A 13,585-nucleotide genomic window follows, 5' to 3' on the forward strand; every position below is an offset into this window, starting at 1 on the left:
GAAAGCTATCTTTTTAAACAAGGAAATAGATACCTTTTTTTCCGGCGTTAGTAACCGACTACGGTGTTTCTGATACCTCTGCTCTGCCTGAGAGAAACTTTGAACAGAAGAAGAGATAGTGGAGCCGGGCGGTGGTGGCGCACGCCTTTAATCCCAGCACTCGGGAGGCAGAGCCAGGTGGATTTCTGTGAGTTCGAGGCCAGCCTGGTCTACCAAGTGAGTTCCAGGAAAGGCGCAAAGCTACACAAAGAAACCCTGTCTCGAAAAACAAAAACAAAAAAAACAAAAAAACAAAAAACAAAACAAAAAAAAAAAAAAACAAAAAAAAAAAAGAAGAGATAGTGGGTTTGACAGATTACAGAGTCCCTGTTGCCTGGGGAACCCATGTGGCTGAGGTAACACTTTCCAAGCACATCCTCCCTAACGTCTGGACCTCATCTCTTTAGGTCCTATATGTCAACCACTTCCCACTTTGAGCCAAATACTCCTGTGCCTTGGGCATCGTTTGAAGTGTCTGGCCTTTTCCTGTTACCTGTCTCCAGTAAATTTACTTCATAGACTGAAGTGATCAAATCTTCAGAGGGAAGGGGTAAGTTTAAAATTATGCTAAATCCTCTAATTCCTCATTTCTCTTTACTCAGCTGAGCACTGGTGGGGTGCGTGGGGTGAAGGTGCTTTCCTGCTGTGGCTCATGAGGACACAGGACCCCTTTCAAGCAAAGGGGTCTTCTCTCCAGGACCTAAGACCAGCATGAGAAGGTCGCAGACGGACAATCCGATTGTCCAAACTCTCACATCCTGGAACTGTTTTCTTGCTTTTTTTTTTTTTTTTTTTTTGGTTTTTCGAGACAGGGTTTCTCTGTGTAGCTTTGTGCCTTTCCTGGAACTCGCTTTGGAAACCAGGCTGGCCTCAAACTCACAGAGATCAGCCTGCCTCTGCCTCCCGAATGCTGGGATTAAAGGCGTGCACCACCACCGCCCAGCTCTGTTTTCTCGCTTTTAACAGCTCCTTGAGATGGAGAGTTTTAGGAATGTTGAATTTTTGTCCGAATTCTAAGTGTTACCTTTTAAAGAGCCCCACGGGCAGTCATTTCAAAGCGAATATTTCCTCCTACTTCTCTTGTTTTCCAATCTTGAGATTTCTTTTCTGAAAAGAGGATACACCCCAAAGCCAGGCCATCAAGCCCCCTCTTTTTCAGGCAGATCTGCTGTGTTTCTTTTCATCATGGAAGAACAGGACAAGAAGTGGTGGGCAGAGGACAGGGGGAGATCTGATACAACCAACAATGCATTAGCTTGTCTGCCCAGCACGTGCTCACTTCCCAATTCCCTCCGAGGCCAGCACGCTAATTCCCACTTACATTCACTTATATCTTAAGGGTCATCGACAACTGAAAGCATGGTTATGATGATAGCAAACATGAGGATAACAGTCTTCTTAAAATTCTCATACACAGGGAACCGGTTGGCATGGACCCTAGTCACATCAAAGGGCTCTTCTTGATTCTGGGGCCTAGGAAGTCTGAAGTCATCTCTACAGGTGCATAGTCTTTCTGTGACTCAGCCTATTCACTCATCAAGTGGGAATCTAGCTGTCTTTTCTTTTCACATAATCATGGTGAGAGCCAAAGTCCTGTGCGTCAAGAGAATCACCCAGACAGTGTGAGTGTAGCTGTTGCCAAGGAACCATGGGACACTGAGCAGGCAGAAACCTGTGACTCCCTCACAACTGCCGGGACACCTGGCCTTTAGAGGAGTCTTCAGGAGCTGTGGTTGAGTCTGGTTCATGATCCCCTCACAGGCAGCTCCCTCCTGGCTCTCCCCCCTACCCGACTCCCACTCATAGGAACAAAGTATAAAGATTTATCTTTCTGTACTTAGCACTGGGCCCTGTCGTACCAGCCTGGCCAGGGCCACCAGGCTTACTGTGAGCCTGGGCAAACCAGTCAGTGTGTATTAGGAAACCATCCTGGTCAGCATTACCGGTGGGACCCACCATTGTTCTGGCCCCATGCTTCAGTGTGCAGGCTGATGTGGCTGTTCGCTGAACAATGGGGACAAATCCCGGCCTGCTGTGTACTCTGCTCCCAAGAGACAAATGCTGGCAGGATTCTCCCAGAAAGCTAGTCATTCCACAGTCACCCCGCTGTGTTATGGCTGCTGACTCACAAAGGAGACCACAGGTACTGGGGAAATGGGACTAAAGTAGAAAGAGCCAAGGTGAGGCCAAGGGGTGCTTCAGAGCCCGGCAGGGGAAAAAAATGAGGGAGATTAACTTCCCTTTCTGAGCAAGCAGTCACCCTGTCATGTGACCAGAGCCCTCCAAACTCCCCTCTACCCCCTTGGCTCCTCCTTTCACCGGGCTCCCCACACTCCCCCTTCTTGCCTTCTCCCCTCCACCTCCACTCCAGAAAGGATCTCATAAAATCCCCAGTAGACAGCTGAGCCGGTATCACTGAAGCCCAAGGGTCCTGAACCCCGTCACTACCAAAGGCCTCCTCCTATGACTGTCCTTCCGGGACCTCATATCTGGAAGGTTTTAGGTTTTAGGGTAGCATATGCCCTTCGAGTTATAGACTCAAGGTTTTTCTCGTTATTGTCTTATCTAATATCAACAGAACTTGTATCATGTTGTATATGAAGGAAAGGACAGGTTTGAAAACCTCTAACCTGTGTGATCTCTAGAGACAACCTAGTTGGCTTAGGAAACCTCGGGGAGCTAGAGCCAGGGAGGAGACTAATGGGACAGCCTAGAGAAGGCTGGACTCCTGTGACCACGAAGTGTGGCTTTTGTCAAGGTTATGGACTGGCTTAGATGGTTCGACATAGTTCCCAACTACGAAGCATCTGCCAAAATTACAGACATTGACCGTGAGGGTGGCTTGTGGGTAAGGTAATGCCAGGCAGGCAGGAGGGCCAGACTCTGGATTCCCAGGACCCACATAAAAGCCAGGCAGTTTGGGCAGCCTAACCTATGATCTCAGCACTCAAGGGGGCAGAGACAGGGAGTCTCCGGGCCAAGCTGACTAGCGAGATAAATGGTGAGCAAAAGACCCTGTTTCAAAATATATCAGGTGGAGAGGGGACATCAATCTGGAGCCTCGGTAAGCATGCACACACATGTATACATCTACCCACACATATGAACACACATCTGTACCCACATGTCATAGGCACACTTCTGAACATTTATGGGATAAAGTAAAAAGGTCTAAAGCTGGCTAACCATGTAGAAGACTGTGGGAGAAATCCAAACAACTTGGCAACAGATCCTTAGTACTAGAAAGGAGCGGGAACACAGTAACCACTGCAGTCCGGTTATCCTCACTATGTCAGAGTCTGCATTTGCAAATCCTAACCCCCAGTCCCTTTGGAATCATCCAGCACAAATCACCGTGGTTTTGAGGCTAACTCATGGAGGTGAGCAAAGAAGAGCCAAGACCAGTGACCCAGTGCACGTGATCCCAGCTGGAGAGGAACAAACTCTCACACATCGTTCCAGGCACACCTAATGTCGTACTCTTTGCGTTCCTGCTTTTCGTCGATTGTTTCACTGTTTTCAGATGCCCCCTAATGACAGTACCAATGTGGTATCTAAAGGACGAGAAAGCTGGGACAGACCTTCCCAGAGAAAGCATGCGCTGGATAATCATCCATCTGGCATGAGTTCTAGAGCCCCTGGCTATGAGTTCCATGTTCCTGAGTCAACAATATGCTTAAAGTGTCTTGAAACAGAAGCGCCCAGGAGGAGAGGTTTAGTGTTGCTCATTGACAAAAGTACTTGAGCCAGAGGCTCACAGGAACCTGATCTTACATCTCCTCTCAGAGCAACAATTCAGCTCGTGCTGTTCAGTGCTTGTGGTATCTGTGTAACTACTGAAGACGATGATAACAAAGCATGCATGTTACATGTTTTTATATATTGCTGCTCTATGGGTGAGAGAGTTGAAGTTATCCACGTTAGACTATGTGACTCTAAACTGATGGTGTCAGATGGCAGGATTTGAATCCACTCCCAGAGAGGAACAGGACTCTAACTTTTGTACCAGACTGCCAGTTCTTAGGGAAATGTAGATGATCCCATAGCAAAACTGATAGATCATTAAGAGGGATCAAGGCTTGTGGATGGAGACCTAGGTGGGGCAGAGCTAAGACAGCAGACTGGAAGCTGAAGGGGCAGATGCTGACTTTATGTGAAGGAGGGACTGTGGTCTTCAGAGCTCTCTGACAGGAGAGGCAGCCTTAGTGTTATGGTTCGAACTATAACTGTCCCTTGGCGGCTCAGGCGTTTAAACGCTTGGTCCCCAGCTGGTAGCACTGTTTGGGGAGGTTTAGGAGGTGTGGTCTTGCTGGAGAATGTATATCCCTGGTGGCAGGCTTCAAGAGTTTAAAGACTCTTGACGTTTCTAGTTTTCTCTCTCTGCTTTGTGATTGTACTCCAAGGGGTGAGTTTTCAGCTTTCTTTTCCTTCCACCATGCCTTTACAAACATCATGGACTCTACCCCTCTGGAACCATGCGTCCAAACAGACCCTTCCTTTTATAAATTGTCTCGATCATGGTGTTCTATCACCACAACAGAAAAGTAACTAAGACACTTAGCCGAAACAAAACACATGCAGCCCCTTCCACCACACACACCCAAGTCAAAGGAAACAAACAAAAACAGAACATGATCATCAGATGTCGTTTGCATGGATCGGACCACCGGGAACACACAAGGAAGAGGCGAATTGCATTTAGCATACACTAAGAGAACAGTGGAAGAAAAGGCGCTGCCGAGTGTGCAAACGACAGTGTGAAGGGAAACAGAGGCCTCCTTAAGCCTTGTGGATGGAGACCCAGATGGATCAGAGCTCAGACTGCAGACTGGAAGCTAGAGGCATACATGCTGGGTTTGTGTAGGGGAGGTTTTGTGTCATTCAGAGCCCTTTGATAGCCAAGATTGGAAGCCAGTGGTCCACGGGTCCATCCACCGGGGACACCAGGTTACTACGCTTTCTTAAAACAATGCATTTAAATGTCCTTTGTGGGGCCTGCACCGCTGTTTCAGAAGCCTGCAGCATCCCATGTGCTTTCAGCCCAACATAACGTGTTGTGATTTACCTTACTCTTGTAATAGAGCGGCTGGGTATAGCAAATGCAGGTAAGGATGAAGTCACGATTTCAGACAGATGATCATTTCTAGCATGTCCCATATAGAACTTAGGTCGCATTTAGATTTATATCCCAGCATTTGGTATTTACTAATACTGTTCTGTGTTTCATCTTTCAGCTTCACCCTGGAGGCTTGACAGGGGAGCCTTTGACCTAGCATGTTGAGGAAGTGGGCTCCACATCTGGGAAGTACTCAGAGGAATGCTTGGGATAGAAAAGGAAAGCTAACATGGTTTTAGTATACCTTGGCCTTTGCTTTCCTGAGATGCTGTTTCAGAGAAAACAAGAGTAGAGAGAGTAAACTCAGGATAATAACCTTGATGTTTGGAGTATGGCTGACAGGTGGGATGCCAGCCCTTGGCTCTCACAGCAGAGCGAACCATCTTCTCCACCCCAAAGGTCTGGAATTTTTGAATGGAGGACAAAATAGTTTCTGGCCTTTAGTATCCAATGCTTGAGAAACTCCTTTTAAGCAGAGCTAAGAGGTGCATCTGTGGCCTGGAGAGTGACAGCGGCCTTTCTGAACCAGGGCAGAAACTGACAAGCCTGCTGTTTTCCGTTTCAGCAGCCATTGTTTGCCTCTGTCAGACTACGCATAGCCATCCTGACACCATTCTCCTGTGTTGCTGCCAGAACTGCCTTTCTGGTGGCCTCGCGCACACTGTGATGAACGCCTAAGGAGCAAAGCACTAGTTGCTATGAGAGGAGAGGCTGTCTCAGCCTCAGTTTCCCCAGTGGAACATGACTGGTAAGATCTCTGAGGTCACGTCAAGAAATTGCGCTTTTAGAAGCCTTGACAATGATCTTGGCTATTGGCCACTTTTTCCCATGTCCTTTCTGGCCCTTGGAAAATTCTACTGTGTTCAAGAATGGAGAGCACTTGCTTTGGGGCTCTTGTGTTGGAGAGGAGGCAAGTTAGCTTCTTGGCAGTGTGGTAAGGTCCAGAACTGACACACAGGCAGCTCATGGGCGGGGCCCTCTGCAGCTCCATGGGCAACATCCTATCCCTTTTCTCAGGGTGAGTCTCCCTTAATTCCTCCCACTTTTCTCATAGCCCTCACTGACAAAATGAAAAAAGGGCGGGGGCGGGAGGAGGTAATAAATGAATTATAGGCGTGTAGTAGGCCCTGGAATTTAGGGTTCTCGTGTATCGTCTTGGGGGAAAGACCCTAGAAGACATGAGCTTTGCCACCTCTTTTGAAGACAGGTGCTTTTAGCATCCCCCAAATCCCCAGACACCCCTAACACTCTCAGTGATGCTGTGTCTTCCTCAGAATGAGCTAAGTGAAGCCTTGGGAGCTGCTCAGAGCATCCAGACTCAGTCCAGCTCCCTTTTAAATACCGTCATAGGGTAGAGACAAGCCATGACGTGTCCTTCTCATGCAAACCCAGAACTGTGGATCTTAAGTGAGGCCATTAGGCCGCAGGTAGCTTGGCTACTTGCAAGTGAGAGCCCTGGTTTCATTCCTGTTCTCAATAAAGATCCTGTCTCCTGAGAGAATTTGCAGTGGAACCCTACTTGGGTCGCTTTCTACACCTTTCAGGGTCCTGTACTCACACTGCACACAGATCTCCAGCTATGATGAGCTGAAGGCATGAGCTGGAAATCGAACAAAGGCTTTCAGAAGCTTAAACGTCCTTGGAAAATTCTACCTCTTCTACTCACCACCTGTCAACGTGGTCCATTTAAAATGTTTTTCTGACGTGTAGGTTTTCTTACTTGTAAAGTGTAGACAGAGCACTACTCTTATAGAGTGGGTTGGGAAGAAACAAGCCATGAGTACAGGAACTCCCGCAAATGGCAGATCTGATTATTGTTTTTGTTGAATGCAAAACACAGGCAGAAAGAGTCACTCCGTGAGAGTGTGATTTCCCAGCCTTCAATGCACTCTTACTTGCTTTTGCACAAAGGTCTAGACTAGTTATCTGATAGATGAACTGCCCTGTGTAACATGGCAGGTTCTAGATTGTTGCTCCCTAAAAGCAATTAAGAGGCACTAGAGTCGGCGGCGGTGGGATGCATGCCAATTCTTTTATTTATGATGCTATGTGGAGCACAAGCCGGCCAGCATTCAGCCCTCAGGGAGAACTCTATGGCCCGTTCACGCCGTCACTCTACGATGCGGCGCAGTGACTGGACCGCGGGGGACGTTGCGCCCCAGTCGATGGGCTTTCGGTACTCCTTCTTGTCCAGAAGATACTGCCTGCCGCGGTAGTTGGGCAGCTCGTAGAAAACCCAGGTGCCGTCTAGTACCTTACAGGAGTGGATCTCTCGCATGTGGAACTGCTCCATGGTGGAAGGGCAGTCTTCTGTGGTTTCATACATCTGGCCATTAAAATCACCCTTCTCGAAGATCTGGATCTTATACTGGCCTCCACTAGACTGCGGACAACAGCAACAAACGGCAATGGACAGCCATCATTAGAGAAATCACTAGCGCTTCAGGAACTCAGATGACAGCAGGTTCACAGCCTGTCCCCCTGAAAGGAGGGCCATCAGAACTGTCTCTACCGTGAAATACTGAAAAGGCTGACTTCGTTTTTTAAAGTATAATTTCTATAAATATGTATGAGGTAGAAAGAGGGTCATAGAACAATTAGTCTTCACTTGATCTCAGCCAAAAGGCTGGGAAGTAATGACATTCAGTCTAGTGAAGAAGTAAACTATGATTTTTATTTCAGTCAACAAAACCTCTAGAAAGACTTAGCAGAAGGTGTGGGGGGGGGAGAGGGGGCTGGAGAGATGGCTCAGCAAAAAGAGTGCCCTTTGCTCTACCAAAGGAGTCAGCTCAGTTCCCAAAATCTACATCAGGCAGCTCATATCCACCTGTAACTCCAGCTCTAGGGGACCCAACACCTTCTTCTGGCCTCTGAAGGCACCTGCATGCAAATGTGCTCACACACACACACACACACACACACACACACACACACACACACACGCTCATAAAAGTAAAATCTTCGAAAAGGTGTGGGGTGGTGGCCACAGCAAGCTCCCAGACTCACCAGATGAACAGCCCTGCAAGAGCCCAGGCGGTCATTGAGGCCCATCCAACGCTGGTACTCAGGGTACTCGCCCTGAGGTAAGATGTACATGTGTCCCGCGAAGTTGGGCCTTTCGTACACAGCCCAGGTGCCTCCTTCTACTCTGATGGAGTTGCAGCGACTTAAGTACGAGTAGAAGTCGGCACAGTCACAGTCGCAGTCATAGCGGCGGCCTTGAAAATTTTTGTCTTCATAGAAACTAATCTGAAGCACAGAGCAGTTAGAGAGCTGAGGGGCTGGGCGGCTTTGCACACAGACGGGAGAGAAAAGCTCACTGTCCCTTCTACGGGAAGAGAAACGCACTCTTCTACTGACCTCACGTTGACTTCTGGGGATTTTGTCAACAAATGCGATCGGGACTTTCTTAAAATGGAGCACGATAAAGAATGTTCTGATGGAGGACAGCAGTCTCCGACCAAGACCAAACCGGGCATTTACATTTCTACAGCCCTCTACTCAAACAGACCGGAAGTGATGATGCAAAACAGACCTCAGTTTTTCTGGTTGAAATAGGGAACACCTGATTGGGACCCTGGGAGTTCATCAATTATTTCTAACTATCACCATGAAACCCCAAAATACACACACACACACACACACACACACACACACACACACACACACACACACACTTGTGCACCGTTATTCCACAACCATAAAAACGCTGGGCTGTAAGGAAACAACAGTGAGTTGTGGTTGAAGTGGTTAATTTCTTGGCATTGTGCCGCCACCTTGTGGCTGATTTATTAACAGAAAAGCTCTGTCATAAGGAGCAGAGGTGGGGAGTCTTCGTTTTTTTTGAGTGAGGGTAGAAAGGTGAGTAGTTTTCTGGAAGGAAAGGAAAGGGGACAAGCCTGTCCAAACGAATAAAGTTGGTGAAGAGCACAGCCTGTCACAGGAACCAGTGTATAGTGAGTGAGTGTGCAGTGAGTGTGACCGAGCTGGAGTTTGTTCCCTCAGTGACTGTGAACAAGACAAGGAGGTCACACGGGTAGCTGCGACAGGAAGCACCCTGAAGAGGTTCAGTCAGGTCTTGGTGACTCATTGGATGGAGAGAATGGACTCACACAAAGAGCCTTTCTCTTTCAGATTCTTCCCCAGGTGACACACCCTGTTCCATTCTGCCTTACCCCCCCCCCCAACATCCCAATTCTCTCACCTCTATTTCCTGTTCCCTATTTTTTCTTACACACACACACACACACACACACACACACACACACACACACACACACACATCATTTATTTCATTCCCTCCTCTTCAAATTTGTTTTTCTGATCCCTCTCTTATTTCAGCATAGCAGATCTAGAAGTGCCTGTTTACAGACCTGAAGGAAAAAAATCCAGCACAGCTTACTAGCTAGCCATGTGACGAACGAGCATTGAGCCTTTCTTCAGAGCTCAAGGTGAAAGTGTGTCCTACAGAGGGGTGGTCTGAGGGTAGAATGGAAATAATGGTAATCAAGTATAAAGTTTGACTCAAAATTGCCAGTGAAGTAGAAGGGGCCGCACCCCTGCCTGCGAAGCCATAGGCAATTAAAAGTTGTTGGGAGAGTGAGTCTCACATTCCTTGGTGGTGTAGACACTCTAAAAGCAGTCACTCTCAACCTTCCTAATGCTGCAGCCCTTTAATACAGTTCATGCCGCGGTGACCCCAACCATAACATTATTTGGCTACTACTTCATAACTGTAATTTTGCTGTTATGAATGGTAACGTAAATGTCTGATACGTGACCCACAGTGGGGTTCAGACCCACAGGTTGAGAACTGCTGCTCTAAGCTGTCCTGCTCAAATAGCCCACACCCGAGCTCAAGCAAGCAACTGCAATTAAATGCAATGGGACACACACACACACACACACACACACACACACACACACACACATACACACTCACACACACGCACACGCACGAGCACGCACGCACACCACGAAACTAGCAAGGGGATTACAGGGAAGGGGGTTGGTGTAGTGGGAGGGAAATGGGAGAATAATGGGGATGCACATGATTAAAGTGCCTTATATACATGTGTAAAACTGTTAAGCACATCTTACAAACTAAAATACAACTGTCTCAGTCTGTGTGTTACTTGTGTGTACGTTCGGGGCTGACCATTTGGTATTTGGTAGCCAATTGGTGTGATCTGCCCCGGGGAGGACAATTTTTTCTCCCACCCTGCAGCCTGCCTTAGTCGCCTGTAGTTCTTTGTGCGAGGCGGAAGTTTCACGAGCTTTCCTCTTTGCACCTTAGCGTGCCCCTCACTGTCATCCTTGTGCAGGTTAGGAAACCCAAGAGAAATCGTTCAAGATAGTAAGCTGCTTTTCTTGTTATGGACAAGGAGATTGACTTCCAAAGATCACTAGCTTTCCAAGGATAGCTAGAAGCCTGTGGGCTGCTGCAGTGTAGACCCCTTGCTTCTTATGTGGGCCATTTTTTTTTCCACTCCATCTTCCTACCCCCACATGACTCACATAGCAGCATTTACACTCTAAACGCTCAGCAGGACTGACCCTGCACCCCAGAGCCTTTTTATTGTGACCTGTGATGAGAAATCGAGTAACTTCCTTAAGAATGGACAGGTTCCACCCGCCTTCATTCATATGCTGAGTTTACTTTTGAGCCGTGACTTACCAAAGATGACTTTGTGGGAGTTATGCTATGGGGAATACTGCTTGTGTATTTTAATTCATTGGTTCTCACATTCACAGTCCTCTGCATATCTGCCTTGTAGCAGCATCTGGGAACGACATCTATAATGGGGTCACCACATTGTCTGCCCTGAGGCCAGCCGGTCATCCCACGCTGAACCAAGCATGCATTAGTTTTTCATGGAGCTCCGCCCTATCTATCTGCTGAGTGAATGAAGGCTGGAATGTGAAATTTAACCACTCTATTGCTAATGGAGAGATTGTGGCCTTTGGACATAAAACTTGTAGAGAAGAGTAAACTAGTGCTGGTTTTCCTAGAAATCACCACAAAATTCCTGTCACACTGGAGTTTATTTTTGAAAAGTAGCCTACTAGTCTAAGCAAGATTATCGCTGAGGTTAACAAAAAGCATGCTTAATAAAATCTGTTGCTCTTGCTGAGCCAATGTGCCTCTGAGTTAAGCGGTAACAGACAGTGAGAACGGAAGGGAGAAAGACTAGGTATCTATTTACACGATGTTTATGCAATAGCTTCCCTCAAGGCTCTTCAGATTTCCAGTGGGATTTAAGTGGTGTATTTTACACTAGACAGTCTTCCCTGCAACATCTGGACAGTTGTTAGTTCTATTTGTCAAATGAGGAGAAAGAGCATCTAACCAATCACAGAACAAGCTAACAGCTGCCTCCAGATAACATACATACATACACTGGTAAGCATATGCTATTGCCTGCCTAACTTCTTGCTAGTCTCAGTCTAAAGATGAAGAAACTGATGTGAATCTAGATGGAGCTTCTTCAATATACCTGGCCTGAGCTTTGAAAACTGTCCATGTCTCAATAACAACAAAAACTGAAGGAACTGCTCTACAGGCAGAGAGTGGGAGGGAGGGAGGGAGGGAGGGAGGGAGGGAGGGAGGGAGGGAGGGAGGGAGGGAGGGAGGGGAGGGAGGGAGGGAGGGAGGGGAGGGGAGGAGGGGGGGAGAGAATGTAAGCAAAGAAAAATAATCAAATAACTAATGTATCACATGACATTAACATGCTCTATCATGTCTGCAGTCAACTGCATGGTCTGAATGTTGGGTGTTAGATTTAGGATGAATTTTGGAGGTATGTTTATTCACGGTAAAATTTTTTTGTTTTTGTTTTTTAGGAGATATATATCTAAATACCCCAATCAACAGTGCAATACAGTTAGATACTCTTCAATGGCATAATAAAGAGAGCAAATATAACCAAACGTTAACAATTGGAGAATATCGGTGAAAGGCAAGAATTTGCTGCACATCTTTCTTATTCTTTCAAGATTAGTAAGTCTGAAAGTTTTCAAACCAAGAGTCAGAGGAGGGAGGGATCAGGAACCACACACTGACTCCACCCTTTAGCCTCGCTGAGGGCTACAAAAGCTAACTAACCAGAGAATCCCTTCCTTCCCCAAGCCTTGCCTGAGCATTCACTTCCAGACAAGCAGTCGAGTCAAAGGTTGGTGAGGACCCTCTCTGGAACCAACAACTGCTTGAATGAAGAAGTACTGTCTGACTGAGTTCACTGGCCTGGCCTGGCCACTGGCCTTCTGGAACAATAAGGACTGAGGCTAAATTACACACAACGGAATGTTGACTACTTAAGTTTTCTATTACAGTCTTCATCATGTCCTATCCCTATGAGATTGAAATCATCCATGTTGCTGGGAGCCAGCCATCATGATGGTTTTGGTATTGCTTACCCATATAGTACTTAGCACAGCACCATCACTAAATGTAAATCTTCAGTGTTGTGTTAGACGATGCTGTTAGACTAGAAAACAAGCCCTCCTCCATCCCCTGCCCATCCCTGTCCTTCAAGCACTAGGTTATCCCCCTCCAGGCAACAAAGCAGGAGCCGTTCTGTATTCCTCTTTCAACCTATCTTTAGAAGAAAAGCAGGGGAGGGAGACGTCTGCATGGCCTTTACTTACCTTGGCTCCTGTTTGAGACATTCTAAGTGCAGAGGTTGATTCCGCACAACTGAAAGAAATCCAGAGCAGCTTCCGGGGCTACAGGCACAGGGACATTTATACCAGGCTGGTTTCAAATCAATTTGCTTAGTAGTGAGAACTGAATCCAAAATTTGAGTCAGTCGTTTACAGTCTATCGGTGTTTGCTAGATAAACAATTGGGATTATGAAATAAAGGAAGGCTTTATTGCCCATCTAATGCTCACACAGCCCTGCTGCATTGTTGACTTTGCTGAATCAAGGCACCAAAACCCAGCCAAAGTTTTAAAACTTCAAAACAAGTTTTTTTTTCTGTGCAGTTTGTTTTATCCAATGACCTATTGGACATTCCTAATGTCTTTTTGTTCTTCAACAGAGAACACACAGAAGAATCCAAAGACCACCCTCTACTTCAGGGCAAAGGTGAGTTTTCAAGGGCAAAGAAACGTGTACCTAAAAGTCATGAATGCTCTTGTCTTTGGGGTGTTGGGAGTCATTACAAAAAAAAATTGGCGGGGTTGGGGATTTAGCTCAGTGGTAGAGCGCTTGCCTAGCAAACGCAAAGCCCTGGGTTCGGTCCTCAGCTCAAAAAGAAAAAAAATTGGCAATCTAAAAGCTTTTAATATTGGCTATATATTAGAGATATAACTATATGTTATATATGTTTGGCTCTTGAATTTTATTCTGCCCTTTAAGTAGGTAGGAATATGTCTTTGATTTTGGTAAATGTATGCTAATGTGTTTGGAGTAGAATGATGTCTGCAA

General features: G+C 46.7%; 1 protein-coding gene across 1 annotated transcript; it reads right to left on the bottom strand.

The window, feature by feature from the left end:
- Positions 1-7,168: 7,168 nt before the first annotated feature.
- Crygs (crystallin gamma S) lies at positions 7,169-12,909 on the bottom strand. The gene is made up of 3 exons (XM_006985052.4): positions 12,803-12,909; positions 8,162-8,404; positions 7,169-7,538 (listed from the first exon to the last, which is right to left on the bottom strand). Exons 1-3 carry the CDS (start codon positions 12,821-12,823, stop codon positions 7,266-7,268), a joined length of 537 nt encoding a protein of 178 aa, XP_006985114.1. The 5' UTR covers positions 12,824-12,909; the 3' UTR covers positions 7,169-7,265.
- Positions 12,910-13,585: the final 676 nt, after the last annotated feature.

This window comes from Peromyscus maniculatus, chromosome 12 (assembly GCF_049852395.1).
Source record: "Peromyscus maniculatus bairdii isolate BWxNUB_F1_BW_parent chromosome 12, HU_Pman_BW_mat_3.1, whole genome shotgun sequence".
NCBI lineage: Eukaryota > Metazoa > Chordata > Mammalia > Rodentia > Cricetidae > Peromyscus > Peromyscus maniculatus.